Source organism: Ornithorhynchus anatinus, chromosome 10 (genome assembly GCF_004115215.2).
Source record: "Ornithorhynchus anatinus isolate Pmale09 chromosome 10, mOrnAna1.pri.v4, whole genome shotgun sequence".
In the NCBI taxonomy this organism is placed as follows: domain Eukaryota; kingdom Metazoa; phylum Chordata; class Mammalia; order Monotremata; family Ornithorhynchidae; genus Ornithorhynchus; species Ornithorhynchus anatinus.
The window spans coordinates 49,048,557-49,075,694 of record NC_041737.1 but is presented as its reverse complement, the minus strand read 5'-3'; the positions used below and the strand labels follow the sequence as shown (position 1 = coordinate 49,075,694).

Sequence of the window (27,138 nt, the reverse complement as noted above, 5' to 3'; positions counted from 1 at the left end):
AACCTTCATTCTACATGCTTCACTTTTCAGTTGACAACAGCCTAACCCTCAAACCCCGTCTGATGATTCTCATCTAACTTTCCGAGTCTGAATCGGTTCCGCGACAACGGAGTCCCACTGCAATCTAACTGCCTGAACTCCCTCAACAGCACGAGGCCCAGCATCCAATGGAGGCTCAATGAATTCAGCGTGACATTTAATAGGTCGGTTCTCGTCGACTGGACGGAATGGGATGTTCCTTTTTCCTTGCTTTTCCCAAGCAGGCAATGGAACAAAAACCACCTAAAGCCAAGATGAAGCCCCAGCCTGAACTACAACTGGAGCCAGGAACTGACCTAGATTTGGTCGGGTTTTAAGGAAGTTGAACAAGGCTGAGAGAAAAGTAATTTGCTAACACCCCTGAGGGGTCTACTGACTGAAAAGAAAGGCAAAGCATTGCTTCCCTAAAAAATTTACAGAATTGCATCCCCGAAGCAAGTTGCTTACTTGTTTCGGTACTCACCAGTGACTCCGTCTATAAGAAATTAATAATAATATTTCTACGGACCATTTGTATCTTCAAAGCACTTTACGAAAGACACGCTAATAGGCTGCAGATTTCCTCCTCCAGCAAGGAAGACAGAACTAGAAAGAAAAACTCGGGTCTGTAAGAAATGATAATCTGAGAAGCAGCGTGGCTCAGTGGAAAGAGCACGGGCTTTGGAGTCAGGGCTCATGAGTTCGAATCCCAGCTCTGCCACTTGTCGGCTGTGTGACTGTGGGCAAGTCACTTAACTTCTCTGGGCCTCAGTTCCCTCATCTGTAAAATGGGGATTAAGACTGTGAGCCCCACGTGGAACAACCTGATTCCCCTATGTCTACCCCAGCGCTTAGAACAGTGCTCGGCACATAGGAAGCGCTTAACAAATACCAACATTATTATCTCATTTAACGGATTAGTATACAAAACAGCAACCAGCCACCTCTCTTTGAAATAAGACCTTGGAAGAGAATGGGGAAGTAGGAAAGAGGGGCAAACTGCTCAGACGGGAAACAGACCAGACACTGTAATTTCAGGTGGAATGAAATCTCCTGTCTGAAATGTGCTGCCTATCAATGGGACCCGACCCAACTGCACGTGGGAATGATATTTAAGAAGGCACAGATGGATGTGGGAGGGAGTGTGGAGGTCAGGGAAATCTAAGCACATGTGGTGGTCACACGCAATTATCTGTCATATCCTGGAAAAAGATTACAGATGGAAAATAGGAATTCTAAAATGTCCACACCGTACCTTACGTAAATCCTCTACAGACTGCCGTGTAAAGGAACCGACAACAGCTAAGACACAGAAAACAGGCAGTGAGGCCAATATAGGCGCTTTCAACGAGCAACCGAAGTAGAAATGATCAACGCCCGGAGATTGAAAAGCCACCAACAAAAAATCCTCCCATTACTTCCTGAAGATGCTAAAAAAAGAAAACTATTATGCCACACATTTGGAAATCCCTGCAAAACACGGATCCCGGCGGACTGCGAGGGAACCCACTTGCGGGCAGTAAAATCAGCCAAAAGAACAAATACAGTTTGTTTGCTAAAGAGAGCTTTCTGTGGCTGAGATGATGGCCACACATACAATGAGGTGTCACTAACACCACCAGACTGCATGAACTCCTATCTTCCTTTACCTGCTTTCTTTCACTGATGATAAAGGAAGGCAAAAGGAAAAGCAATCGGAAGAAAATCGTTGGGAAGGATAATGCTAAAAGAGAAGCTTAAAAGCTCATGCATGAGTTAAGTTACTAAAGACTGAGAAGATCTGAGATATACAATGCAAATATGAAGGAGAGATGAAAGTGGTTTAGGGGTGCAAGTATCTCAATAACAGCTTTTGCACCCCAAAAGTGCCCTTTGTTTTATTGTCCATACACCCCATGCCAATGTAAAAATTATCGGAGCAATTGTCCTGAAGCATATGAGATACATCGGAAATTGGTTTGGGGACAAGATTAAAATTTAATTATTTTGATTCATTCATTCAATAGTATTTATTGAGTGCTTACTATGTGCAGAGCACTTGGAACGTACAATTCGGCAACAGATAGAGACAACCCCTGCCCAATGACGGGCTCACAGTCCTAAACATGCTACTTCCAAGTTGAAACTGAAAGTTATCTGGGAACTTGAGCAAAATCCCTCTTTTACACTCCCAGAGATTGGGACTAGGTTGAGTGATGCCAATAAAGAAGAAAGTGTAAATTTCAAAATGACTATGATTCCGCTTGTCCTGGCCAAATAAGAACGATAAAAATAACTACAGGTTTCAGGACCTGGCTTCCATTTACCCAGTACTGGCTTAAATTTACACAATTTACAAAACTCCAGAAGAACTGTGAACTGAAACTACTTCTTACCTTTTTTTTGGTGAAAATACTAAGAACAAGGAAATAGCTTCAGAAAATTCAACCTTTTTTTAAACAAAATGTGGAATATTTTGTTCTGTTTCAATTTAACCTTGTCCCTTCTCCTTGATCTTCCATACTGTACAAGTTTATAAATTGTACAAGGCAGAGCATTCCTCCAAGTTACACAAACTTTTTCATACTCCACTTTAGTTGAATCATCTTCATTTCCATTTGACTGACACCCAAAATGAACACTCTTGAGTATTTAATGACATTATATCTGAGACAACTTACATTTTAAAACATTTCAATATTGACTTGAAGCTGTTCCCAATCAACATTCGTTCCACTCTAGAAGCAAAATGCAGCGTCTCCTCTTGCAACGTTGGACTGTTTCTTGGGATACTTTAGACGAGGATACTTATAAACATCACTTTCCACAGCTCGCTCATTTCTTACACTGAACACTTAGAATCCTTCTTCCCGGGTCCCACCATTTCCCCCCCAACTGTGCCACATTGAGCATTCCCTTTGATAGTTTCTCAATTTCTAATTACCGTGCCATGAGTTGGGGACAGCTACCCAAAGCCTTTTGCTAATGTAAAACAGGTTTAAAGTTCAGAGTCACCTCAGGAGATATTCACCATTCTCCCTGTAAAATTTCTTTTCACTTCACTTTAACAATTTAATAACTCCTATCTACATCTGATCCAGGGGAATACATTCAAGACCTGGGCTCTCAAGTAAAACTTTTGAGCAAGCCCTCCATCACCTTAAATCAGACGTCTACTTGCAGAGTCCCGGCCAGGAGGAAAACAATCAATCAGTGGTACTTCCCGAGCACAGCGTGTCCTGATTTCCTCCTCTCATTTACCCCTCCCCTCGGCCCCACAGCACTTAAATACAGAGCCTTCATTTATTTATATTAATGTCTCTCTCCTCTTCTAGACTGTAACGTTGTTGCGAGCAGGGGACGTGTCTACCACCTCCGTTACATACTACTATATACTCGGTACAGTGCTCAGCCCACAGTAAGCGCTCAATAAATATGATCGACCGCAGAGCACTGTACTATGAGCTTGAGAAAGTACAACACGACAGAGTTGGTAAGATTAAATCCCTGCCCACAAGGATCTTACTGTCTACAGACTGTAACCTTCCTACTTAAATCCACACACACATATTCACGAGCATAAACACGGAGGCATCTACTTAGTGGGGGGTGGCCCAGAGCTGGGTAGGCAGAAAAGAGAGGGAAACAGGAAGTACCAGAAGCAACAGCTGCCAGAATCAGCTTCCCCAACTATTTCTGCAAGCCCGGGACAATGATTAGGAATACCGATTGACAGCAGTATCCCTTTTTTAAAAATGGTATTTGTTAAGTGCTTACTATGTGCCAGGCACTGTACTAAGCGGTGGGGTAGCTGCAAGCTAACCAGGTTGGACACATTCCATGTCCCACAAGGGGTTCACAGTCCTCATCTCCATTTTACAGATGATATAGTTGAGGCACGGGGAAGTTAAAATGACTTGCCCGAGGTCACACAGACAAAGGGCGGAGCCGGGATTAGAACCAGGTCCTCCGACTCCTAGGCCTGTGGTCTATCCATTAGGCCGTGTTACTATTTATTAATAATAATAATAATTGCGGGATTTGATAACCACTTACTATGTGCCAGCCACCGTAATAAGCGGTGGGGTGGATACAAGCAAATCGGTTTCGACACAGTCCCTGTCCCACGTGGGGCTCGCGGTCTTAATCCCCATTTCACAGATGAAGCAACTGAGGCACAGATAAATTAAGTGACTTGCCCAACGACACATAGCAGACAAATGGCGGAGCTGGGATTAGAAGCCATGACCTTCTGACTCCCAGGCCCCTGCTGTATCATTTATGCCAAGGTTGCTTCCTCTCCTTCCTTAGGTATGGCACCCATACCGAAACAGCCAAGTCTCTTACTATTTCGGGGGAGTCGGTGGCCCTAATTCTGCCAAGTTCTCTTGATCTTGTCAAGCTGTTGATAAGCTTGGGTCCAGCAACGGCTCCCCCAGGAAATTGCATACTGAGCCCAGCTCACACACAAAGTCTTTTTTTTTTGCAGTTTTTAAATCACATGATTTCCCCAGCTGCTTGAAGGCCACGGGGCCTTCCATTTTTGTGAGATGGCCCCGTTTATTGGTATCGTGCCCAGAACACAGTCTGCCATGATGCGGATTTTCAACGCGCACTTTGGCTAGAATATCGTACGGGAATTACGGAAAGGTCTTCTTATAAGCGGGCAGGTCTGGGCTTGGTGTTCTGCATTATCATAGAAACTCTTTGCATGCACTTGGATCTGTGACCTCTGGGGATTTGATCTTCACTCCACAGCACTTACGTATGTATCTTTAAATTATATATTATAAATTATTGGCTTACATTAATGTCCATCTCCCCCTCTACACCGAGAGCTCGTTCCCATCAGGGAATGTGTCGACCGACTGTGTGGCACTGTCCTCATTCATTCATTCAACAGTATTTATTGAGCGCTTACTATGTGCAGGGCACTGTACTAAGCGCTTGGAACGTACAAATCGGCAACAGATAGAGACAGTCCCTGCCCACTGATGGGCTTACATTCTAATCGGGGGAGACAGACAGACAAAAACAATAGCAACAAAGCAATACTCCCCCAAGTGCTTAGGCCAGTGCTCTGCACACGGTAAGCGCTCAATAAACACCACTGACGGAGAGTAAGAGTAGTAGTAATGATAATAATGATGGCATATGTTAACCTTTTACTATGTGTACAGCGTCGTTCTCAGAGCTGGGGAAGAAACACGTAAAACTGATTGGACACAGTCCCTGTCCCACATGGGGCTCACAGTCTTGATCCCCATTTTAGAGATGAGGTAACTGAGGCCCAGAGGAGTGAAGCGACTTGCCCAAGGTCACAGAGCGGACGAGTAACGGAGCCGGGATTAGGCCCCAGTTCCTTCCGACTCCCAGGCCTGGGCTCTGTCCACCAGGCCACACTGCTTTCAGTGATGCCAACGATTACGACGCGGACGCTCGTGTCACTGGAACAGGTAAGTGCTGCAATAGGACATCTCCTCGACATGAGGCTCTGTAAGAATGTAACCCTTGTGTTATAAGAGAACTGGTGCACCCTCCCAAATTTCTCCCAAAACAGAACTCTTTTCCTCAAATTTACAAATTTGATCATCCTCTTTATGATCCCTCTCCAAAACGAACAAAAGCTTTAGGAAAAGGAATCAAATAGTAGTCATCTCTCTGGAGCCACGACCAGCGAGAACACAGCACGAATAAACGTCATCAAAAGCACTGGGTCTTCAGGGGTTTGAAAATGGAGCCGGAAGCTCAGCATGGGAATCTTAAGATTCCCCGGGTGAAGACAGCAATATAAGCGAGGAGCCTGAATGTCTACAGGGAAGCAGCTCTCACCACCCTAGAAAATGGAGGGAAGATAAAATTGACTTAGTGGTAGATAACTGTCTATCTATAATTGATAATTGACTGTCACTAACCTGAAATGAAATCTAAGATCAATACACCTCAGCCCAGGGTGAATGTCCTTCAGAACGCAAAGCAAAGGCCATTTATGGGACTGACTGATGAAAAGGTCCTTGCAGGAAGTAAATGGAATATGCAACACTTACAGGGCAAAATCTGTTATTTGGTTTTAATTTAAAATGGGACCTAAAGCAAATAGCATGAAGAAGTGCGGGCCTACCCTTGATAGATAGCTCAGTGCCTTCAGGCATTAGGCCTTAAACCGGCAAACTTGATTTGATAAGGCAGTGGGACAATAAAACATTACGGTTAAAGGCTACTTAAAAAGTTATTTACTGTTCTGTTAATAATTGCACATCCATGCTTTTCAAATTACATATTTCTGCCCTGCCAAGTACACAATCTAAAATGGCAAGAGAATCAGATACGCCACTGTCTTGCTACCTTTTGATAAGCCTCCTATCAAGCCATGCTTCTGTATAAGGTAGAATTCATTTTGAAAACAAGTATAACTAAATGTAGGTTCCCCATTATTACGTGAATACCCGATGTTCTGTGACTTCTTCTGCTCAATGACAGGAAGACCCAACAAGAAAGGAGCACAAAGCAACCGTGCTACAACACCCGGCCAATCACCAGCCAGGTTTTTTCTTTTGGTTTGTGTTTTGACGGTACATATTGAGCGCTTCCTATGCTAAGTGCTGGGGTAGATACAAGATAAACGAGTTGGACACAGTTCCTGTCCCAGCTCAAAGTCTAAATCAGAGGGAGGTGGATTTAATCCATATTTTTACAGATGAAGTAACCGGGGAACAGAGAAATGAAGTGCCTTGCCTAAGGCTCAAACGGCAGACAAGTCGCTCAAGAGGGATGAGAACCCAGATCCTCTGACTTCCGAGCCCACTGCTCTTTTCATTAAGCCATGCTGCTTCCCCCTACCCGATCCCAGTTATAGTTTGACTGGATGGAGGAAGACAGAGGGCTTGGGGGGAATGGAGCCGGGAATGGAGGAAGACAGGGGACTTGCGGGGTGAGAGGGGAACAGTCTAAATGTTCCCAGTCTAAATGTTCCCAGGATAGGAGATGGCCTGGGAGAAAGTCAGGATTTAGAAGTAATGGGGGTGAACCAAAGGGAGTTAGCTGATGAAGAGTTCACTGGTTTGGGGGAAAAGAGGTGGACAGAGTGCATCAGGGAGTTTTGACAGGACTTGTTAAGCGCTTACTATACTAAGTGCTAGGGGTAGATACAAGATAATCAAGTTGGACACAATCCCCGTCCCAAATGGCACTCAAGTCTTAATCAGAGGGAGGTGGATTTAAGGAGCCAGAGGAAGAGCAGAAGGATGACGCCCCTAAGGCCCCTTCGCTGGAAAAAGGCCTACAACTCAACTCCAGTTCCCTATCAGGCCACCTTGGACGGGTGAACTTCGGCCCTGCCCCTGACTGAAATCTTCACGCTATTGACAGTCTGGAGAGGAAAAGGCAGCCTCCCCATGAGAGATACATCACTTGGACAAGGCCAACTGCCTGGAGCAAGAACCATTTTTTATTACTCAGTCGCCGCACTAATCAACCGTGATCGAATCGGGCGTTCAGAAATGCCCGTTCCTAAATCAGTTTGATGACAAAATATCGATCGGACCTCTTACGGGTCTCCCCTCTCCCCGTTCCGTAGGAGACCCAATATCTGGAATGCAGACTCAGCAGGCCCGCGCCATTAAAACGGGGATGCTAGCTACCTCCAGTCCACCTTCATTACCGCCGGGGTTATTGCGTGTTTTTATTTAATAAACCTTCATCAACTTAAATGAATGGTTGTTATTAGTTGAGCTAACAGCCAAATGATAATGCTCTAGAGAGATATCAGTGCTTGTTGGTGCATTAACTAAGAGAGTGGAAGGGCTGAGGTCAAGCATGTGTCAATGCAAATGAGGTAATATTAGGTACTAACAGCTTAATGCAATAGACTGCCTCTGAGATAATGGAATTTATAGGATCAAATGAATGAGATGAAGTTATTGATAACTCTATGAGGCGGAGAGTTTGAAGGATGCTGCAAGAGAAAGAGCCTATTCCTTGGGGATTTATTTTAAAATACTGAATCTCTAAGGCAAAACTGCCCCCAAAAATCTCAACTCAAGTGATGAAGGGAGATAAAGTACGGCAGGGTCACTTCCCCTTTCCTAAAGACTCCTTTCACCTTAAGGATCTTACGTTATGGACAACCGACAGAGTGCTGTTTTCAAAAGAAAGCTGTTCTCTCCCCCATTGAGTCTCCCATCCCTCACCTCTCTTCACCCACTATTTCCTTCTTTCTCTCTCCGTTCTTCCCAAGCCAACTTTCTACTTCCCCCTCGTCACTGACTCCCGGCTTCTTGCCCTCGATCATGCCGTTCCCCCGGTTTAGACCTCCCTCCCTCCCCCAATCCGACAGATCATGGCTCTATCCACATTCAAAGGTCTTCTAAAATCCCACCTCCTCTAACAAGCCTTTCCCAACTAATTTCCTGGGCCCTAAACCATATAAACTCATTAGCTAACTCTACCACTTACAAACTTATTTGTACCCATCCTCGGCAGTTTCCTATATACGTTTATTCGCTTATACATTCAATTATTTATTTGAACTACTAATATTAGCAAATACTGGGTTCCAATTCTCTCCTTGCCTCTCCCTCCCCTCACCTTGTCCCCTTCGGCTTTCCCGTCCCCACCTCTCTGCTCCCAAAACACCTCCCCGCAAGGCTCCCAAAAGTTTTTTCTGAGTTTGAAGTCAAATCATAAGAACACTGTATTTAACGCTTCTTGTGGGCAATGGTCATGTCTACCACCTCGACTGCACGCTACTCTCCCCAGTACATAGTACAGTGCTATGCACACACCAAGTGCTAAATAAATACCACTGATTGACTGTTGCAGGCATAACTACTCCCAATCCCACCCTTTCACCTTCCCAGCATGTAACCCCCGCCTCCCCGCTCAGACGAAAGCCATGGGAATGGAAATAAGGATGGACTGGGGAAGGTAAGAGGGGAGGCTATCACTCTCAAGCTGGGCCACTGTAAAAATTGCTCACAATTAATCAATCATATTTACTGAGAAGTTACGGTATGAAGAGCACTGATAAGCACTTGGGAGTACCGTATAACATCAGTAATAATAATGACGACACTCGTTAAGCACTTACGTGCCGGGCACTGTTCTAAGCGCTGGGGTAGATACAAGGTGGTCATGTTGGACTGAGGGCCTGTCCCACATGGGGCTCACAGTTTTAATTCTCATTTTACAGATGAGGTAACAACCACATGGAAGTGAACCGACTTGCCCAAGGTCGCACAGCAGACTGTAATAATGTTGGTATTTGTTAAGCGCTTACTATGTGCAGAGCACTGTTCTAAGCGCTGGGGTAGATACAGGGTAATCAGGTTGTCCCACGTGAGGCTCCCAGTTAATCCCCATTTTACAGATGAGGTAACTGAGGCGCAGAGAAGTGAAGTGACTTGCCCACAGTCACACAGCTGACAAGTGGCAGAGCTGGGAGTCGAACCCATGATCCCTGACTCCTGAAGCCCAGGCTCTTTCCACTGAGCCACGCTATAAGGTAATCTGGTACCCAACCAGATTACCTTATATCTATCCCAGCACTTAGAACAGCATTTAAACACCAGCATGCTGAAGGGGGTTCTTAGGACTCCCAGAAATTGGAGAATCCTACCTGCCTCTCGACAGGAGTCCCGGAACCAGACATCATCCGAGCCCCAACCAGACTCTCCCAAGAACGTCTGCATCCCGGTGCAGGTCCGGAATCCCGCAGGTTCCTCAGATGCCACCCATTATGCCGACTCCACTAGCCAGAACAAGGCTCAGAGGTTTCTGACACCGCACGGTCCGAACACCACAGCTGTCGACCCGCCGTATTGGTAGGGGGAGGCAAAAGTGTTCAGTTCTGTAAATCAAGCAGGTAAAAGCTACTCCAAAGTACCCCAATCTCAGAATCAATTTCTGTGTGGGGACAGAGCAACGCTGAATACTCGTGCGTTGCTGCGATCCTGGCAGCTGCCTCGGGGAAAAACCAAGTTAAATAAGTCCGGCTTGACCAACCATGAAAATGAGAGCGAACTGACAAACCCGACCTGAACAAAATTAGATTAGTCTAGAAAGATAGGATCTAGTGGCCAGGGAGAAGTCATATTTAAATGGACGCTGCCTCCCATCCTACGGAAACTGTACTACTTTGGGCTCTTCATACTTACGTCTAGAGCATCATTGCCCATTACTCTGGAAAGTGTGCAGAGGAAAGACGAAAAGGCAAGATGGGTTGGCTAGTGCAGCCTTTTTGCGGGCCGGTGGGCACATTAAAGACAAAAATGATAGGCGGAATGACTTAAAATGGCAGGTCGACAACCAAACCGCAATAACCGCTTATGTTTATAGGACACCAGTCGCTATTTAAAATGTTTCGTGGATATGATTAAGTCTTAAAATGTAATCTGGCTACACGTAGCATCAGGGAGGAAGGGAAGAGTTTACTCGCTTCCCATAATACGGACGGGGAATCCGGATCCCAAAGGAGCTTCACCCAAGGTTGCATGAAAGGCTTCGTCTGGGCCGGGAAGGTCTTTAATTCTGTTGTACTGTACTCTCCCAAGCGCACAGTACCGTGCCCTGTACCTAGGAAGCCCCCAGTAAATAGCATCGGTCGATAAAGGAACCAGAGGCGGGTTTAGGCCGATCACCTCCCCCAGCAATCTATGGGTTATATTTAGCTGACCCTGATTAATGAAGATGGTGCCGCTGACTTTTAAATTGTTTCCATAAGCATGCGTGTGGCGGTCACCGCAGATAAACGGAATGGGCTGCCGGGGGTTTGCCGGCAAAGGTTACGTTTCTACCAACGAACCGCTAAGCGCTCAGTAAATACCACTGAATGAATGAATACGAGGTAGACAGGCCCGGTAGGAACCCTGAAAAATCGCTAGCGAAGGAGGGCTACCGAGGCCACCCCACGCTACGGCCCACATCGTTGGCTCATTGCCGCGGTGACTTTGGCGGTCGATACTTCTGCATGTAAAATGCGGGCTGTACCTGGGCTCGCCCGCTACCTCACCGCACGCTGCGCCCCAGAGACGCGACTGGCAAGGACGAGTACGACGGTGCTGCCTAAACCACTCTAACTATAAGCCAAACCTTGGCTCGGATTCTTCTTCCTGAAGCCCAGTTTAGTCCATCATTTCCAACGATGACAGCAATGGTATTTACTACGTGCCAAGCACCGTACCAAGTGCCTGGGTAGATACAAGTTGATAAGATCGGACACGATCCCCGTCCCACATGGGGCTCACAGTCCCCATGAAGTACTTGAAGTAATCGAGGCACAGAAAAGTTGAGAGACTCGCTCTAGGTCACACGGCAGAGGAGTGACGGAGCCACGATTAGAACCCAGGTCCCCTGACTCCCGGACCCGTGCTCTATCTACTAGATCACGCTGCTTCTCAATACCGTGTGACAAATCTTCTCCATAAGATACATCCAGCAACGGCCTCCGAGCTGACCTTCAGAGACAGTCTGGATTCCCTCGATGCAGGGATTCATTCGTTCAATCGTATTTGGAGAGCGCTGTACTAAGCGCTCAGCGCTTAGGGATGTCCACTTGGGAGTGGCCAGTCCACAAGCAACGAGTGCTCCTCTTCTTGGTAGGTGACTGTGGAACGTACCTCGCAGTAGACGAACGAGGTCCGTCTTCCCAAGCATTTTACGATCAAACCATCCAAATCGTTAACGTGCCTAGAGAAGCAGCGTGGCTCAGTGGAAAGAGCCCGGGCTTGGGAGTCAGCGGTCATGGGTTCGAATCCCACCTCTGCCATTTGTCAGCTCTGTGATTGTGGGCAAGTCACTTCACTTCTCTGGGCCTCAGTTCCCTCATCTGGAAAATGGGGATGAAGACTGGGAGCCCCACGTGGGACAGCGTGATGACCCTGTATCTCCCCCAGCGCTTAGAACAGTGCTCTGCACATAGGAAGCGCTTAACAAATACCAACATTACCCCTTCTGTTGAACTGTACACTCCCAAGCACTTAAGACAGTGCTCTGCACACAGGAAATGCTCAAGAAAAACCACTGATGATAAATGCAAGGGATGATAATCCAAGAATGATATTTGTTCTATACTTACTGGGGACAGAGCACTGTACTACGCACAATACTGTGAAATTAGCAGATGGTCTCTGCCCACAAGGAGCTTACAGTCATTAATGAATGCTAATAATTCAATAAATTCTTCCAGATGAACCCTTATACCCATTTTACAGAGACCAACGGTGTTTCATAGTATTCCACTGTATAATACTCGTGACTCAGTGGAAAGAGCAAGGGTCTGGAAGTCAGAGGTGGTGGGTTCCAATCACCGTTCCGCCACTTATAATAATAATAATAATGTTGGCATTTGTTAAGCTCTTACTATGTGCAGAGCACTGTTCTAAGCGCTGGGGTAGACACAGGGTAATCAGGTGGTTTCTCGTGAAGCTCACAGTCTTAATCCCCATTTTACAGATGAGGTGACAGGCACAGAGAAGTGAAGTGACTCGCCCACAGTCACACAGCTGACAAGTGGCAGAGCCGGGATTCGAATCCAGACATCTGACTCCCGATAATAATTATGTTGGTATTTGTTAAGCGGTTACTATGTGCAGAGCACTGTTCTCAGCGCTGGGGTAGATACAGGGGAATCAGGTTGTCCCACGGGAGGCTCACAGTTAATCCCCATTTTCCAGATGAGGGAACTGAGGAACAGACAAGTGAAGTGACTTGCCCACCGTCACACAGCTGACCAGTGGCAGAGTCGGGATTCGAACCCATGACCTCTGACTCCCAAGCCCGGGCTCTTTCCACTGAGCCACGCTGTGTGACTCTGGGCAAGTCACTTCTCTGTGCCTCAGTTACCTCATCTGGAAAACGGGGATTAAGACTGGGAGCCCCACATGGGACAACCTGATCACCTTGTATCTCCCCGAGTGCTTAGAACAGTGCGTGGCACCTAGGAAGCGCTTAACGAACACCATCCTCATCGCCATGAACAAACCTCCTCTGAACACCTGGAGTGCTAGGAGGGAACGGTAGACACACAGAAAAGAACATAGTTATCTGAATTAGATCAATCATCCCGCTCTGTAACCCACCTAGCTCAGTCATCTCATTTGGCATTCTGGGACCAGGAAAAGTTGCCAAACAATTCATTTCTCTTGGGAAAAGTCTTGGCAGGAAAGAAGGTCTTTAAGGATTGAGTCTAACACTTACACTAGACAATTTCACCCACACTTGGCAAAAGAGCCCCAACTCTATTAATAATGCTTAGCACTAGAATAGCACTTTCCCATCTTGAACTATTAAAATCCTGGAACGGAATCTCAGTAATATAGTCTCTTCATTTTTAAGAACTCGGCAATCACCGGTACAGTCACTTCTCCCTCAACCCGTGGTCTCGTGCAGGTAGGGAATTAGAAAACATCCTTCCAGCAACGCAAACCTTTTTGGAAGAAAAAGTGGCGGGCGTGCGCGTGATCAAGGCACGTGTGCTGTAGCGCAAGTTTTCCTTAACGCAGATCTGAGACATAACCCATTGAGTTAAAGAACTGAGTATTAATAAGAACTAGACGATCTCAGTGAAAATGATATACGTTAACGAACTGGTTTTTTGCCAAGTCAGGCGGCAGCTTCTTCACGCACATCAATGCGTGAAGATGACCATTAAGTCGGAACAAAATCGCCCCTTCCAAAACCCAAACTTTTGTCAGAGACAATTTAATACTCATACTGTTTCCATCCGAGCAGGTGGCGGTGCGGGGATCTTGGCCAAAAATAACCCTGTTCAGCAAAGACTGGATTTAGGGTGGAAGGCTGAAGCCAGAAGGGAGGAGATGGCCACATAACCTCATTTCTCTTGAGGGCCTGATTTCCCAGACACCCCCCAGAGTGGCTTGTCAGACCAAACAGGTACCTACATGGACCATCTCAATTTTAGGGTCGTAGTTAGAGACCATTTAGTCTTCGAGAAACAGCAAGATCCCAAGACTCTGTCAAACTGGATTCTAGTCACAGGTCAATTATACGTTTTGAGCCTCCGTTTCTTGAGAATCGAAAGGAGAGAGCTGCCAGAAATCTCTGAGGACTTGGGCAAGAAGCTCCCAAGAAGTGCTTTGGAAGAGCTACTAAACCGAAGTACTTTTATCTTAGTTTAACTTTCCACAATTCAACAGGTACCGAGATTGCCCTTGCTGTCACAAAGCAATTTCTGATAAGAATATTTTGAGTTTGGTTCACGGGACACGTTCCCCTCCAGGCTGTGGCTTCTCACAGAGAATCCAAGTAATCACATTGCGCGGAGGGGTAATCTGTGTGCTTGTTGTTTTCACGTAAATAAGCCACTGACCCATCTTCAGGGAGATTTTTTTTGTATTACTTCTACCGGAAATACAAAAGCGGCGGGACCTAGTGGATAAAGCACGGGCCTGGGAGTCAGCAGAGTTTGGGTTCTAATCCTGGCTCCGCCACTCGTCTGATTTGTGACCTTGGACAAGTCACTTTACTTCTCTGGGCCTCGGTTTCCTCTTCGGGGCAATGCAGATTAAGGCTGTGAGGCCCACGTGGGGATGGACTGTGTTCACCCTGATTGGCTTCTGTCTACCCCAGTAGTTAGTACAGTCCTGGCACATAGTAAGCACGTAACAAATACCACAAAAAAGAAGCGTACGACTAGCTTGTTTTTCGGTGATGATTCTGAGGGGGCCTCGCCACCCCCAGATGTCAGCTCACTGATTCTCAAGATACTTTCGGCTAAAGAAGTAGGATTCATCTCCGACTGACAGGTGCCTACCCTTTACGTTAGATCAAGCCGCGTGGGGTGAACAGAAAGTAAAGGCCAGATCGGTGATCTCTAGGCATGAAAGGAAAAAATCGCTGCATAGTAATAAATCACAATTCCAGGCCCCGGCAAGGATTTAGAAATCACAACATCAGGATGCGAAAGGTGAACACGGCAGCTATGTAGTGTGTCGAATCAGCACAAATATCCAAAATGACCTAATTTAACTGCAAACTAGGCACAGGTTCTCAACAAATTACGTTGGGCTGAACATTTTTAACGAAATCTCCATCGGCTCTAATTCAGAACCGAAACAGAAGGTGGCAACAAAGAAAGATCAGTCAAACAGCAGGTCGGTGAAAAATCTAGATGCTCCTAAGGAGAGGAAGATTTGTGCCTTAAACATGTTTTGGATGGTGTTTACCACACCAGGAATGATTACTAAAAATGTTCTAGCACTAAAGCAACCCCTTTTGGTTGTCAGACAGACCCTTCTTTCCATGGCAGAAGGAAACCATAGTAACCTGTCCTGAATAATTCTGGCATTCACCTACCCGGAAGCAAGGGATTTGAACGAAATGATTCCTTGAGGCCCTTCCAGCTCTATACCTCTGGGATTCTTAAGCTAGCAGGTACCATAAAAAGATGAACCAGTTCCCACCTAGTTTTGTTTAAACAAACAAAAAACTGACATCCTTAAACAGGCCCGGGGAGACCATAGCAAATAAAAAAAAAAGTCTTCTTTGAAATAAATCTCTACCTGCCCTCAGGCTATTTGCAAGGTTCTGTCAAAATACAAATGGAAAAGAAAAAAAAAAAAAGCTAATGCATCTGTCCTCTCCACCTAAAGGACCTATGAAAAACCAAAGTTGATCGCCCTACTGAGAGCTCACCTCCTCCACGAGGCCTTCCCAGACTGAGCTTCCCTTTTTCCCTCTGCTCCCTCTCTGCTCCCCCTTCACCTAAACCCCCTTTCCCTCCTTTCCCCCTGCTCCTCCTCCTCCCCTCAGCACTGTGCTCATTTGTATACATTTTTATTACCCTATTTATTTTGTTAATGAGGTTTCCATCCCCTTGATTCTACTTATCGTAATTAAGTTGTCTTGTTTTTTGTCCGCCTGTCTCCCCCGATTAGACCCTAAGCCCATCAATGGGCAGGGATTGTCTCTATCTGTTGCCGAATTGTACATTCCAAGCGCTCAGTACAGTGCTCTGCACATAGTAAGCACTCAATAAATACTACTGAATGAATCTTCCGGAACGAGGGTTCGGAATCAAAAGAAAACCTAAAACATGGGCTGACCCAGTGAACCGGAATTAGAGGAGGGGCCATAAAAGAAGGTTTTCGGTTTCTTCAAAGATAATCGATTAACGGCATTTATTGAGCGTTTACTGTGTGCAAAACACTGAACTAAGTCCTCTGGAGAGAAGTAATAATGTTGGTATTTGTTAAGCGCTTACTATGTGCAGAGCACTGTTCTAAGCGCTGGGGTAGATACAGGGTAATCAGATTGTCCCACGTGAGGCTCACAGTTAATCCCCATTTTACAGATGAGGTAACTGAGGCACAGAGAAGTTAAATGACTTGCCCACAGTCACACAGCTGACAAGTGGCAGAGCCGGGAGTCGAACCCATGACCCCTGACTCCGAAGCCCAGGCTCTTTCCACTGAGCCACGCTGCTTCCCCTAGTGTGGCCTAGTGGAAAGAGCACAGGCCTGGGAGTCTGCAGACCTGGGTTCTAGGCCCGTCTCTGCCAACTGCTTTCCGGGTGAGCTTGGGCAAGTCGTTGAACTCCTCTGTGACTCAGTTTCCTCAACTGCAAAATGGGGATTCAATCCTACTCCCTCCTACTTAAACTGTGAGCCCCAAGCAGGACAGAGAAAGTTTAATTGACTTGTATCTACCCCAGCACCTGGAACAGTGTCTGGCACATTGTAGGCACTTAATACTATTTTTTTTTAAAAAAAAAAGTACAATGGAGTTGGTAGACCTGATCCTTGCCCACAGTGAAATGACAGTCTAGAAGGAAGTGGACTGACGGAAGGCTCGTGGTAAGTCAAGAGTAACGAATGCAAGGCAAGGACTTGTAAGTGATGGGACACGGAAGTTGGGGTGAACTCCTCCAAAGTTCTTACCAACGGGAACTCGGGACAGGCGCACACATTTTCCAAAGTGGAGTAAGGGCCAGAGATGTTCTGCTGGCCTAGAAGCACATCAGCTGGAGATCCCGGATCTCCATCAGTGCGTTGAGAACCTAAAAATAAACATCTAACGGGGGCCGAAAATGCTCGATAAGCACTTATTATAACACTGTGATAGAGCACTGGGGTGTGAAATAGCCATCTCACTGTACCCCAGTTTTGGCAGCCTTCTCGTGGAATGAGCACGGTGATTCTACGTATAATTCCCAGCAAAGCCCGCTGGAATCCTCTGGGAGGAAGACAGCTATATAAATATAAGTTATTATTACGATCATGATGACCCTCCTCTGAGTGCGCAGCTATAGATTCCTTTGTTAAACAGGCAGAGCAATAAAAAAGACAAAATGATTAAGAGACTTATTCAGGTGCTTCACATTCAGAAGAAGGTTTAGAGGAGGAAAAAAATCATTTCAGTCACAAGCCCTGTGACTGTCAGCTAAAGTGCTCCAAAACCACTCTCGTTGGCTTGGCTCACTGTACTCCGGGGCAATTATGAATCGACTTCTACGGGGTGATAAATCAGACCTTGCATAAGTGGTTTTCCAAGCTCATCTGTGCAGTTTTAGTTTGCTGTAAACTGCTGGCTGCAAAAAAAACTTCTATAAAGAAATGTAACTTCACACACACATGAGCTGTCAAAGAAATACCTTTGTGGCTAGCGCGTGCCACTGGGAAAAAGCCGCTATTCTTATATTAATAATTCTTCCCAGAATTAATCAGTCATTGTACATTAGAACCAGCAGCTGGAGTGTTTTGAGTGATAATGAAACCTGTAACAAGCCATCTTCGGCCGTCTTTTCAAGACAATAAGGGAATTAAAATTTCAATTTAAATGCAGAGGTTTGAAACACGCTTCAGTGGCAAAATTACTTCAATTAATGTGAGTGGAATACAAAGGATGGACTGCAGAAATGTGGTGCAGCAACCAGAAATTATGTCATTAATGTGCTTGCACCTACCCGGCACAATGCATCCGAAGGTCTAATTTAGACTGTACGTATCACAAAGCTACAGGCAACGATATTAATCAAGTCTCTGATTTCAACGTGACGGATACAAGCTTTTTGTCGGATCACTTTTAGCAGCCATTTACCTGGGAGGAGGAAACAAAAGGAGAGCCTCCCGGCAAACATTCTCCGGTCCTGACCCTTGCATTTTTCCATATAATATTCGGCTCATCATATCAAAACTAAAATTCCATCCCGGAGCCAGATTGGAGCTGCTCCACCCCGCTGATGTTGAAGCAGAGATGAAGGGAGTTGGCAAGAACTAGTGGGTCCCCACTGATTTAGTTACTTGAAATTTAATAACGTGCTTTGGGGTGCCTACTGTCTACACGTGAAGCTAGTGGTGGGCAGGGAACGTGCCCGCTTATTGTTAGATGGTACGCTCCCAAGCACTTAGTATGGTGCTGTGCACGCAGTAAGCGCTTAATAAATAAGATTGAATGAACGAATGAATATTTAATCTACTGAACTTCGCACATATTCAGCTGTTAGGAAAAATTTTGATAAAAGGGTCCCGAGGGGACCTGGTTCGGTCCATATTTTAATGTAGATTTTCTCCTGGCCCTTTGAGATGACTTAATGATTGTATTTGTTACGCGCTTACTGTGTGGCAAGCTCTTTACTAAGCACTGGGATGGATACAGGATAAACAGATCATGACAGGGGATTTTAATATATTTTTCTATACTTCCAAAAGCACACGAACTACAGTGACAAGGAAAAGGACGACTTATTTCCCCATGGAAGACCACGGACCGAATCATAATGGCCCTGGTTATTCATAACTGGGAAGAGACATGGCCTAATGGAAAGAGCAGGGGCCCAGGAATCGGCGTACCTGGGTTCTAATCCTGGCTCTGCCACTGGTCTGCTGTGTGACTTTGGGCAAGTCACTTAACTTCTCTGGGCTTCGGCTTCTTCGGCAGTAAAATGGGGATTAAATCCTAGTCCCTCCTCCTTAGACTGTGAGCCCCATGAGGGACAGGGATTGTATCCAATCTGATTCTCTTCTATCTATCCCAGCACTTACTACAGTGCTTGGCACATAGTAAGCACTTAATAAACTCCAAAATTAGTATAATTATTACTTTCTAGTACTCTCCCACAAGGGCAAGGTTCATATCTCCCAACACTATTGTACTGTACTCTCCTGAGTGCTCAACACAGTGTTTTCACCCCATAAGTGCTCAGTAAACACCATTGACACCAATGATGGATGGACTCATAGGACACAACTGACATTCTCTCTCCTCTTTCAAATGTAAACTCCACGCAGACTTTCCCATCATCCGCAAGTCACCTGGGCCAGATAAGGAACGAGAGTGCAGGAGAAAACCAGAAGAAGAAAATGGTTAAACCATTCTAAAGAGAGAAAGGCATGGAGAAATTTCAAAATGGCCTATAAGTTTCAAAGGGCCTAGGCTCATGTCTTTGGTTTGGTAACGATAATAATAATGATAGTATTTGTTCGGTGCTATGTGCCAAGCACTGTTCTAAGAGCTGGGGTAGATACAAGGTAATCAGATTGTCCCACATTAGGATCCCAGTCTTTATCCTCATCCGTAAAATGGGGTAACTGAGGCCCAGAGAAGTTAAGGGACTTGCCCAAAGTCACACCCCGACAAGTGGCGGGGCCGGGATTAGAACCCATGACCTCTGACTCCCAAGCCGGGCTCTTTCCACTAAGCCACGCTGCTTGGTCTGATGGTGCCTTCCGTCCGGGACGATGGCCGAGTTCCTCAGTCCTGAGACGTCACAACTGAAGACCCGCATGAAGGTGACTTGCCCGTCACGTTCCTACTGGAGCCAGAGTGCAACGGACGGATTAAGACCGTAGACAGCGGCACAGAATCAAGTACATACGAAAGGAGTTTTACCTCCAGGGCATCGACGTTGCCTGAAGTGCCCTGACCCGCCATACGGCAACGAGCCAGCTATTTTCCACCACTCCCTCTGGGTCTGTCCACCTCACAGAACGCCCTAAGCAGTGGAGAAGCCACACGCCCTAGTCTACAGAGCATGAGCCTGGGAGTCAAAGGGACCCGAGTTCTAATTCCGGCTCCCTCATCTGTCTCTTGTGTGACCTTGGGCAAGTAACCTCAGTTCTCTGGGCCTCAGTTCTCTCATGTTTAAAACGGAGATTAAGACCGAGAGCCTCACGGTGGAAAGGGACTGTGTCCAACCTGATTAGCCTCTATCTACCCCAGCACTTCGTACAGTGCCTGACATATTGTGCTTAACAAATACCATTAAAAAAAAAAAGTTCTTCAGTCAGAAATCTTCAAGATGGAAGAGCTAGGACTAGGATAAGAAACTCCTGATAAGCATAGCAGGGCTCTTTCCAGTGGACAGCTGGGATAGTTGGTACGGTCTCTGTATCACACCTTAAATGGTCCAGCGCTTAGAACAATGCTACATAGTAAGCGCTTAAATACCAAAATTATTATTATTATTATGAAAATGAGTCTCTCTTGCTGCCAACACCCTTTCTAATCGACTTTCTAATCGGTTAAATTGCTCCGAAAATGATATATGTATGGCTTATAGACTAAAGCAACCCATCCAGACATCCACATGCGAATTTCCTATAGCACCTGACAAATAACAACAACAACAATAATGGTATTTGTTACGCACTTACTACATGCCAGACAGTGTTCTCAACACCGGGGTGGATGCAACCAGTTCGGGTTGGACACCGTCCCTGCCCCTCGTGGGCTCACAGCCTCAATCCCCATTTTAGAGATGAGGTAACAGGCACAGAGAAGTGAAGTGATTTGCCCAAGGTCACACAGCAGACAAGGGGCGGAGCCAAGCACGAGAACCCAGGTCCTTCCGACTCCCAGGCCCATGCTCTATCCACTAGACCAGGCCGGCTCCCACGGCGAGGGCCTGAGGAAGTATCCCCCCCATCTACCAATTATCCTCCAGTCACTGGCTTGTTGCGTGGATCCTGGGCCACAGACATTGCCAGATGAGAGCTTGTAGGTGTTTTTGCCAAAGCCCGGACCTACAGAACAATTTTAAGTCACTACAGTTCCCTTCTTTTAGCACACTTTTGGATAAAGGTTTATTTAATTTGAATGGCTGTGGTACTTAAAGACTCACTGCCAGCTTCAAAGTTTACCTTAGTTTGATCACTTTCCTCCCCTTCATTTGAAGTGTTTTGACTGGCTTCAACAGAGTGATTATAGCCCATTTCCATTTAGCATACATAATGGCACATCTATTTAATAGAGATAATGACCACTCTACTCACCAGAGCATAAAGTGCCTTTTTGAGGTAAAGATGTTAAAGAAAACATAAAGATGTTAGAGAAAACACCTTGAAAATAAACTGGAGCACTTAAAGTGCTTTATTTACACACACACACAGAAATTCATTCAAAATCTTTCATTACGTTGCCATTTGATGATTTAGTTATATTGTTTTTATCACTCCATTTTAATGTATCCATTGTGACTGGATCAACTATTTGTATTTTGGGAACATATTAATGCATTTCATCATTTTATATGGGAAACTATGCTGTACGTAATGCTCTTCCACTAAATACTCTATGTTCATAGGCTCAGTTTAAAGAATGAACCAGGGTGTATCAGCACAAATACCCCAGGTTCCATGCTCTCGCCCAGACGACGATATGGGTCCCCATAAAGCACACGTGCTCTGATTTCACCCAAAGGAAGGCCCTTCACTCCATGGCTCTTTGCCAGTGAACTTACACACCCTAGGTTGTTTCATTGTTCAATAATGTTGGCCTTCAATAAAGTCAATAATCAGACAAAAAGCAATTTAGGACTTTTTTTTTTTTTTTATTGATGACAGTTTAAGTCTTTGGAAGAGAGAGGAAATGAATGATTCGCTCCTCCCATCCCCCACTCCCCTAAAAAAGAAAAGAAGTTCAAATGATCTTAATTGCTACTGGCTCATTCCCTAGCCAGCATTAATCATTCAATATAAGAGGAGAGACTAAGTCATAAGAATCAAGCCAAAAAAGATAAACCAAAATAGGGTTCCATATTTAATCTTCACCAAAGCTTTCGAGGACAGGGTCCCTCCGGCCAACAAACTTCAAATCCCCTTGATTACTTTCTACCCAGGAATCCATTGCCTGATCTGGGTTACTTTGCCCTTGAACAGCTTAAACAACTTACGTGTCGGGCTTCTACTTGGGCCCAACAACAGAACATTCGGCACTAAAATCCTTTTTCCTTGTTTACCACTTCGATCAGGTCTCTCTGTTACTTCTTTCCAGTAGCTTCCTAACATCCCCCAGACCAAGCAGCTTGGCTCAGTGGAAAGAGCCTGGGCTTGGGAGTCAGAAGTCATGGGTTCTAATCCGGGCTCCGCCGCTTGTCAGCTGTCTGACTTTGGGCAAGTCACTTAACTTCTCTTGGCCTCAGTTACCTCATCTGTAAAATGGGGAGGAAGACTGTGAGCCCCACGTGGGACAACCTGATCACCTTGTATGCCCCAGGCGCTTAGAACAGTGCTTTGCCCATAGTAAACGCTTAACAAATACCAACATTATTAAATAGAAACATCCAAGACTCCCAGAAGCTATTTCCCCCTCAATCTCTTTCTAAATACCTGGTTGCCCTAACCAATTGGAGATATTTATTGAGCATTTACTGGGTGCAGAGCACTGTTCCAAGCACTTGGAAGAGTACAACAGAGCCGATAGGCTCTCTGCCCTCAAGGAGCTTGACAAACCTAATGCAGACAACCACCTCGGGGATTTGACTTGTCAACGGCAGAGCTGGATTAGGACCCGGGTGGCCCGGATTCCCCATTCCCACATTTTTTCCACTAGGTCACGCAACCAGTCAGCATGATCCAGATCTATCACTTTCCTCCTTGTGATAATATCTACTGGTACGGATTTACTTTCATCATCTCTCTATCCTATACCTCTCTACTCAACTGAGGGTCAGGGCTGTGTGCAGTCTTTAAAACACCTCCTCCATGCACCTAGACCACCACCTGCAGCCCCGGGGGTGTCAATTTTTCTCACCTTATCAGCTGTCTTACATTCCCTATCTATATATTTCCCCTTCACCCCATAACTCACAATTAGGCCCCAGAGGTTGCAGCAAAGAAAGGTAAGGAACTCGATCGTGGGATTTCATCTATTGGGAACCCCACTTTTTACTTTTAAATTAACCAAAGGTCCCATACCTCGTTGCTTACGCCAGAAATTTAAAATCCTCTAATTAACATAGCAGTACTTGGGAATAAATTCTGACTCTCACGTTAGTTCATTTGCAGCAATTTCCAGTGTTGCTTGAAAGTGAACCTGTTTCACTGAGCCACCAGACTATTTCAGCTCAAGAGCTTAAAATAACATTTTTAATTACTATTGGCATAGTCTTAAAAATAAAGCCATAAATGGCTGTCACCTATAAAGAGCTTAATTAAGGGATAGTGAGCCAGAGGCTGCCCTTCAACGCCGACGGTTTAACGAACCAGAAGCTTCATTTTTACACTTGCCCATTTTACAGAACAATTCACAATCCATAAACCAATGCTAAGAGCAGACCGAAGACCTAAGAGACCCTTATATCGGGCTCTCCCGCAGCCTTTATTGCAAATGATGTCACTTTTCGGCAAGGTACTAGGGATCACCCGTCCTGGTGTCGCTCCTGGGGGGCAGGCGCTATTAACCTCTTCCACGGTGAAAATGGACAATTTATTCCCATCACATGACCAGGTTTAAAACATGGCCGGATGTCACACTGCGCCTCTCACCCCACAGTGCCCGGATTTCCTTAAGAGCCTCTTGTGGGGGACTTTAACCACAATGCTTTTTGAAAGTCTGAATACATTAGATGGGAGAAATGAGAAATGAAAATAGATCACTTAGGTGACAACCTTTTCCGCCATCCGTCTCCCTTCGGTGTATTTTCTAGGGTTACCTCCATTCTCATTTGGCACCCTAAAGCAATTAAGTTTTCGCAGCTTCACTTCTGCCAACGAATCCTCAATGTAACTTAGGGCTGAGCAATTCCCAGCCTGTGGAACCTACTGCACTGTTGATACGGAGGTTACCCCAACTTACTTACGACGATGGGGAAATTGGCGTGACTTTGGGATCAAGCCTTCATTCTGCCCATCATCCCTTTGTAATCGAAGGACCGTATTTATCAGCTTAGGAGGAGCCATTAAATAAGGATGTGTTCTACTGCCTTTCAGCGGATGTGTATTTTTTCTCAGCCTGAGTCAACTGTAAGGCCCCCATTGAGCTTGGGCCTCTTACTAGAAGACTCGTTTGCCTGAGGCTGGAGTCAGGGTTTCTGCAGGGCACTGTGGCTAGGGGCGGAAATGACTGCCAGCCCTAGGTGGAGGGGGTGGGGGAGGGGGTGGATCTCAGTGCCAACTTGGGACCTCCGGGTCCAGCAGGGCCGATCCGAGGAATTTGCTGTAAGCAGCAGGCGGGAAACAGCCTCAGAGCTCAGTCAACAACCTGCCGGGAAGGTTTGGAATGTCTCGCTGCTGCCAATTCCCTCTTTCCAAAGCCAAAAATCGCGTGAACAATCTCCTCATACTTCACAACCTTGAGCCGGAGCAGGACCTATTCCGTCCCAGTTGCCAGGAACTGTGGAATCCCAGAAAGGCAGTTTATGACACGCTGTGCACGATCCCAAGTTTAGAGCACAGAAATGGGCTCGGAAGGGCCAGGAGGACCGATGCCAGCCTTCGTACCCGGACAGCGTTAGCCATTAGTGAAAGGGATGACATCTTACCAGCATGTCCGTGGCACTCAGATAGTGCTTGCTGGCCATGCACTGCTCCAGTTTTTGAGGCACTTGCTTGATGTTCTCAATTTCATCCAGCAGGTTCAGGACGTGTTTGTGTTCGATTCCTTCGATCCACAGCTTCCGGAGCTCGTCCCGCTTGCAGTGCAACAGCATCTTGCAGGAAAGCAGATTCTCCTTCACCTGTAAGACACGCATTTTCGTCGTCAGGTCCGGCTAAAGTTCTTCCAACCGATACTCACCTCCTGGATAGCGCTTCTCTCCGGCACTTACTGTAATCAACAACTCTGCCCTTAATTCTCTTTAATCCCCTGGGTTGGCCCGCCTTCTGGGTTCCAGTGCTGGCTCTGAAACTGTCTCATCGGGGTGAACTTCCTTGCTTCTCTGGGTCTGTGGTTTCTCTGCTGTGAAATGGGAATATTACTCTTGACCTATCTCCAAGTGAATTCCCCAAGAACGACGAGCGATATGTAATCCGCTGAAAATATTAAGTGCAATGTAAATGTTAAGTGAGTTTTGAAGAGAAATGACTGGAAAATGAATTGGGTGTCACCATTCCTCGCTAATCTGTTTTTTATATTTCTGAGGCTGAACGAAACTTCCAGAAATCACCTGGGGAGAGGCTGTCCAATCGCAGCAGCAGGAGAAATGGTATTTATGAAGTACCTGATATTGGCAGAATACTGCACTAAGCACTGGGGGGAAAAAGGTACAGCGGTTAAAATTCGACAAGTTGTCTGCTCTTAAGGGACACACCGTCGGAGAATACGGAAGGGAAAGGGGAGAGTAGCAAAAGAAACACAGAGAAGGCGAAACAAAAACAGCAATCAACCTACACAGAAAAAATACCAGAGAAATTGGCTTCAAGCTCCTCAGAGTCCTCACAACAGTCACTGCCACAGGGACGCCAAACCCCAACAATCTAAAATTTCAGTTGGCCTCGGGCTGCCGCTTCAACCCCAACCCTGTCACAATCGAGCGATCGGAATGGGGCCCGAGATCGCGATAAATGGTTGCCAGAGGGTGGCCTTTAGGCACGGGGCTTGCACTCCGGTACTGGAGGTTCGATCGGTCGATCCATCAGTCGAGCTGTGGAATTTACTGAGCACTTACCGTAAGGAGTCGGAGGGGCTACCGACTTGCCTTCACCCTGCCATGGTAGAGCAAGCTGGAGGGGGCCTGGTGTTGGGGGGAATGGAGGTTGTTGGTTCCTGAACCCGAGGGGATGCTTCAAAGTACTACAGGGGGCACTACCAATATGGCAGGCAAGGAGGACAGACAATGGCAGCTCAGCATTCAGCTGCACGACAATCCTTATGAGATTGCCATGCTATCTGCTGCTGTTCTCTGCCATTCCAAGGCAGCTCAGACCTGATAAACATTTCTACGAGTGGAGATGTGATGGGGCAGATGAAGGAAGGCAATGTGGGAAAGGGGTGGCAATGTGGAAAAGGGATGTATGAGAAGGATTTGAGAGGGAGTGCCAGAAAGTGCCTTAAAGAGCGAAGAACTTCAGGGAAATCCTTTGGTCCCACATAGGTTCCTAAGAAAGGTTAAAAGCCCCAGACGTAGAAGACCATCCACTATTTCTAGTCAAAACTGGGCATCAACTCAAACTCCTTAGAAAGATGGATGTCTCCTCCAAGAGGTCGAGAAAATAAATCCGGCCCCCACAAAAATGAATAACAGCTTCAGGAGACAGACACAAAATGGAAGAAGGGGCTATGACTGGAATTACCTGACCTTTCAGTGCTTGGTAATTCTCAGATTAAAGCCTTACTGCTGAAGCTAAATTCTATCAGTCTCTACATCAATACTGGCTTTCAAGATTTCTCCAATAACCATAACCAGAGATGCTAGAAAGACATAAAGAACTGGAGAGTGAGAAGCAACCAATATCATTTCATCTGCCTTCCATCAGGATCATATTTATACCATTCCAGGTCGATGAGAAACTATTCCATTTTTTAAAACTTCCAAAGCAGGAAATTGCACTGCTCTGTTAGGGATAAATCAATGGTACTGAGTGTTTACTGGGTGCAGAGCATTGTGGAAGGGGCACAGACCCAGCAGCCAGAGCACCTTGGTTCTAATTAGCAGTGCTAAGCGCTTAGTACAGCGCTCTGCACACAGTGAGCGCTCCATAAATATGATTGAATGAATGAAGCCCAGCTCTGCCATTGGGCTGCTGTGCGACCTTGAGCAATTCACTTAAGTTCTCTGGACCTCAGTTGCCTCATCAATAATGTGGAGATGAAATTCCTGTTAATAATAACTGTGGTATTTGTTAAGCGCTTACTATGTGCAAAGCACTGTTCTAAGCGCTGGGGGATACAAGGGGATCAGGTTGTCCCACGTGGGGCTCACAGTTTTTTTAATCCCCATCTGACAGATGAGGTAACTGAGGCACAGAG

General features: G+C 46.0%; 1 protein-coding gene across 2 annotated transcripts in view; it reads right to left on the bottom strand.

Moving 5' to 3' along the window:
- EXOC4 (exocyst complex component 4) overlaps window positions 1–27,138 on the bottom strand; it is a 561,659-nt gene that overhangs the window by 510,389 nt on the left and 24,132 nt on the right. For both annotated transcript variants that reach the window (XM_029073281.1, XM_039913205.1), the window contains exon 3: window positions 24,713–24,907. In XM_029073281.1, the coding sequence (XP_028929114.1) occupies window positions 24,713–24,907 (195 nt within the window). The remainder of the gene's footprint in view (window positions 1–24,712; window positions 24,908–27,138) is intronic.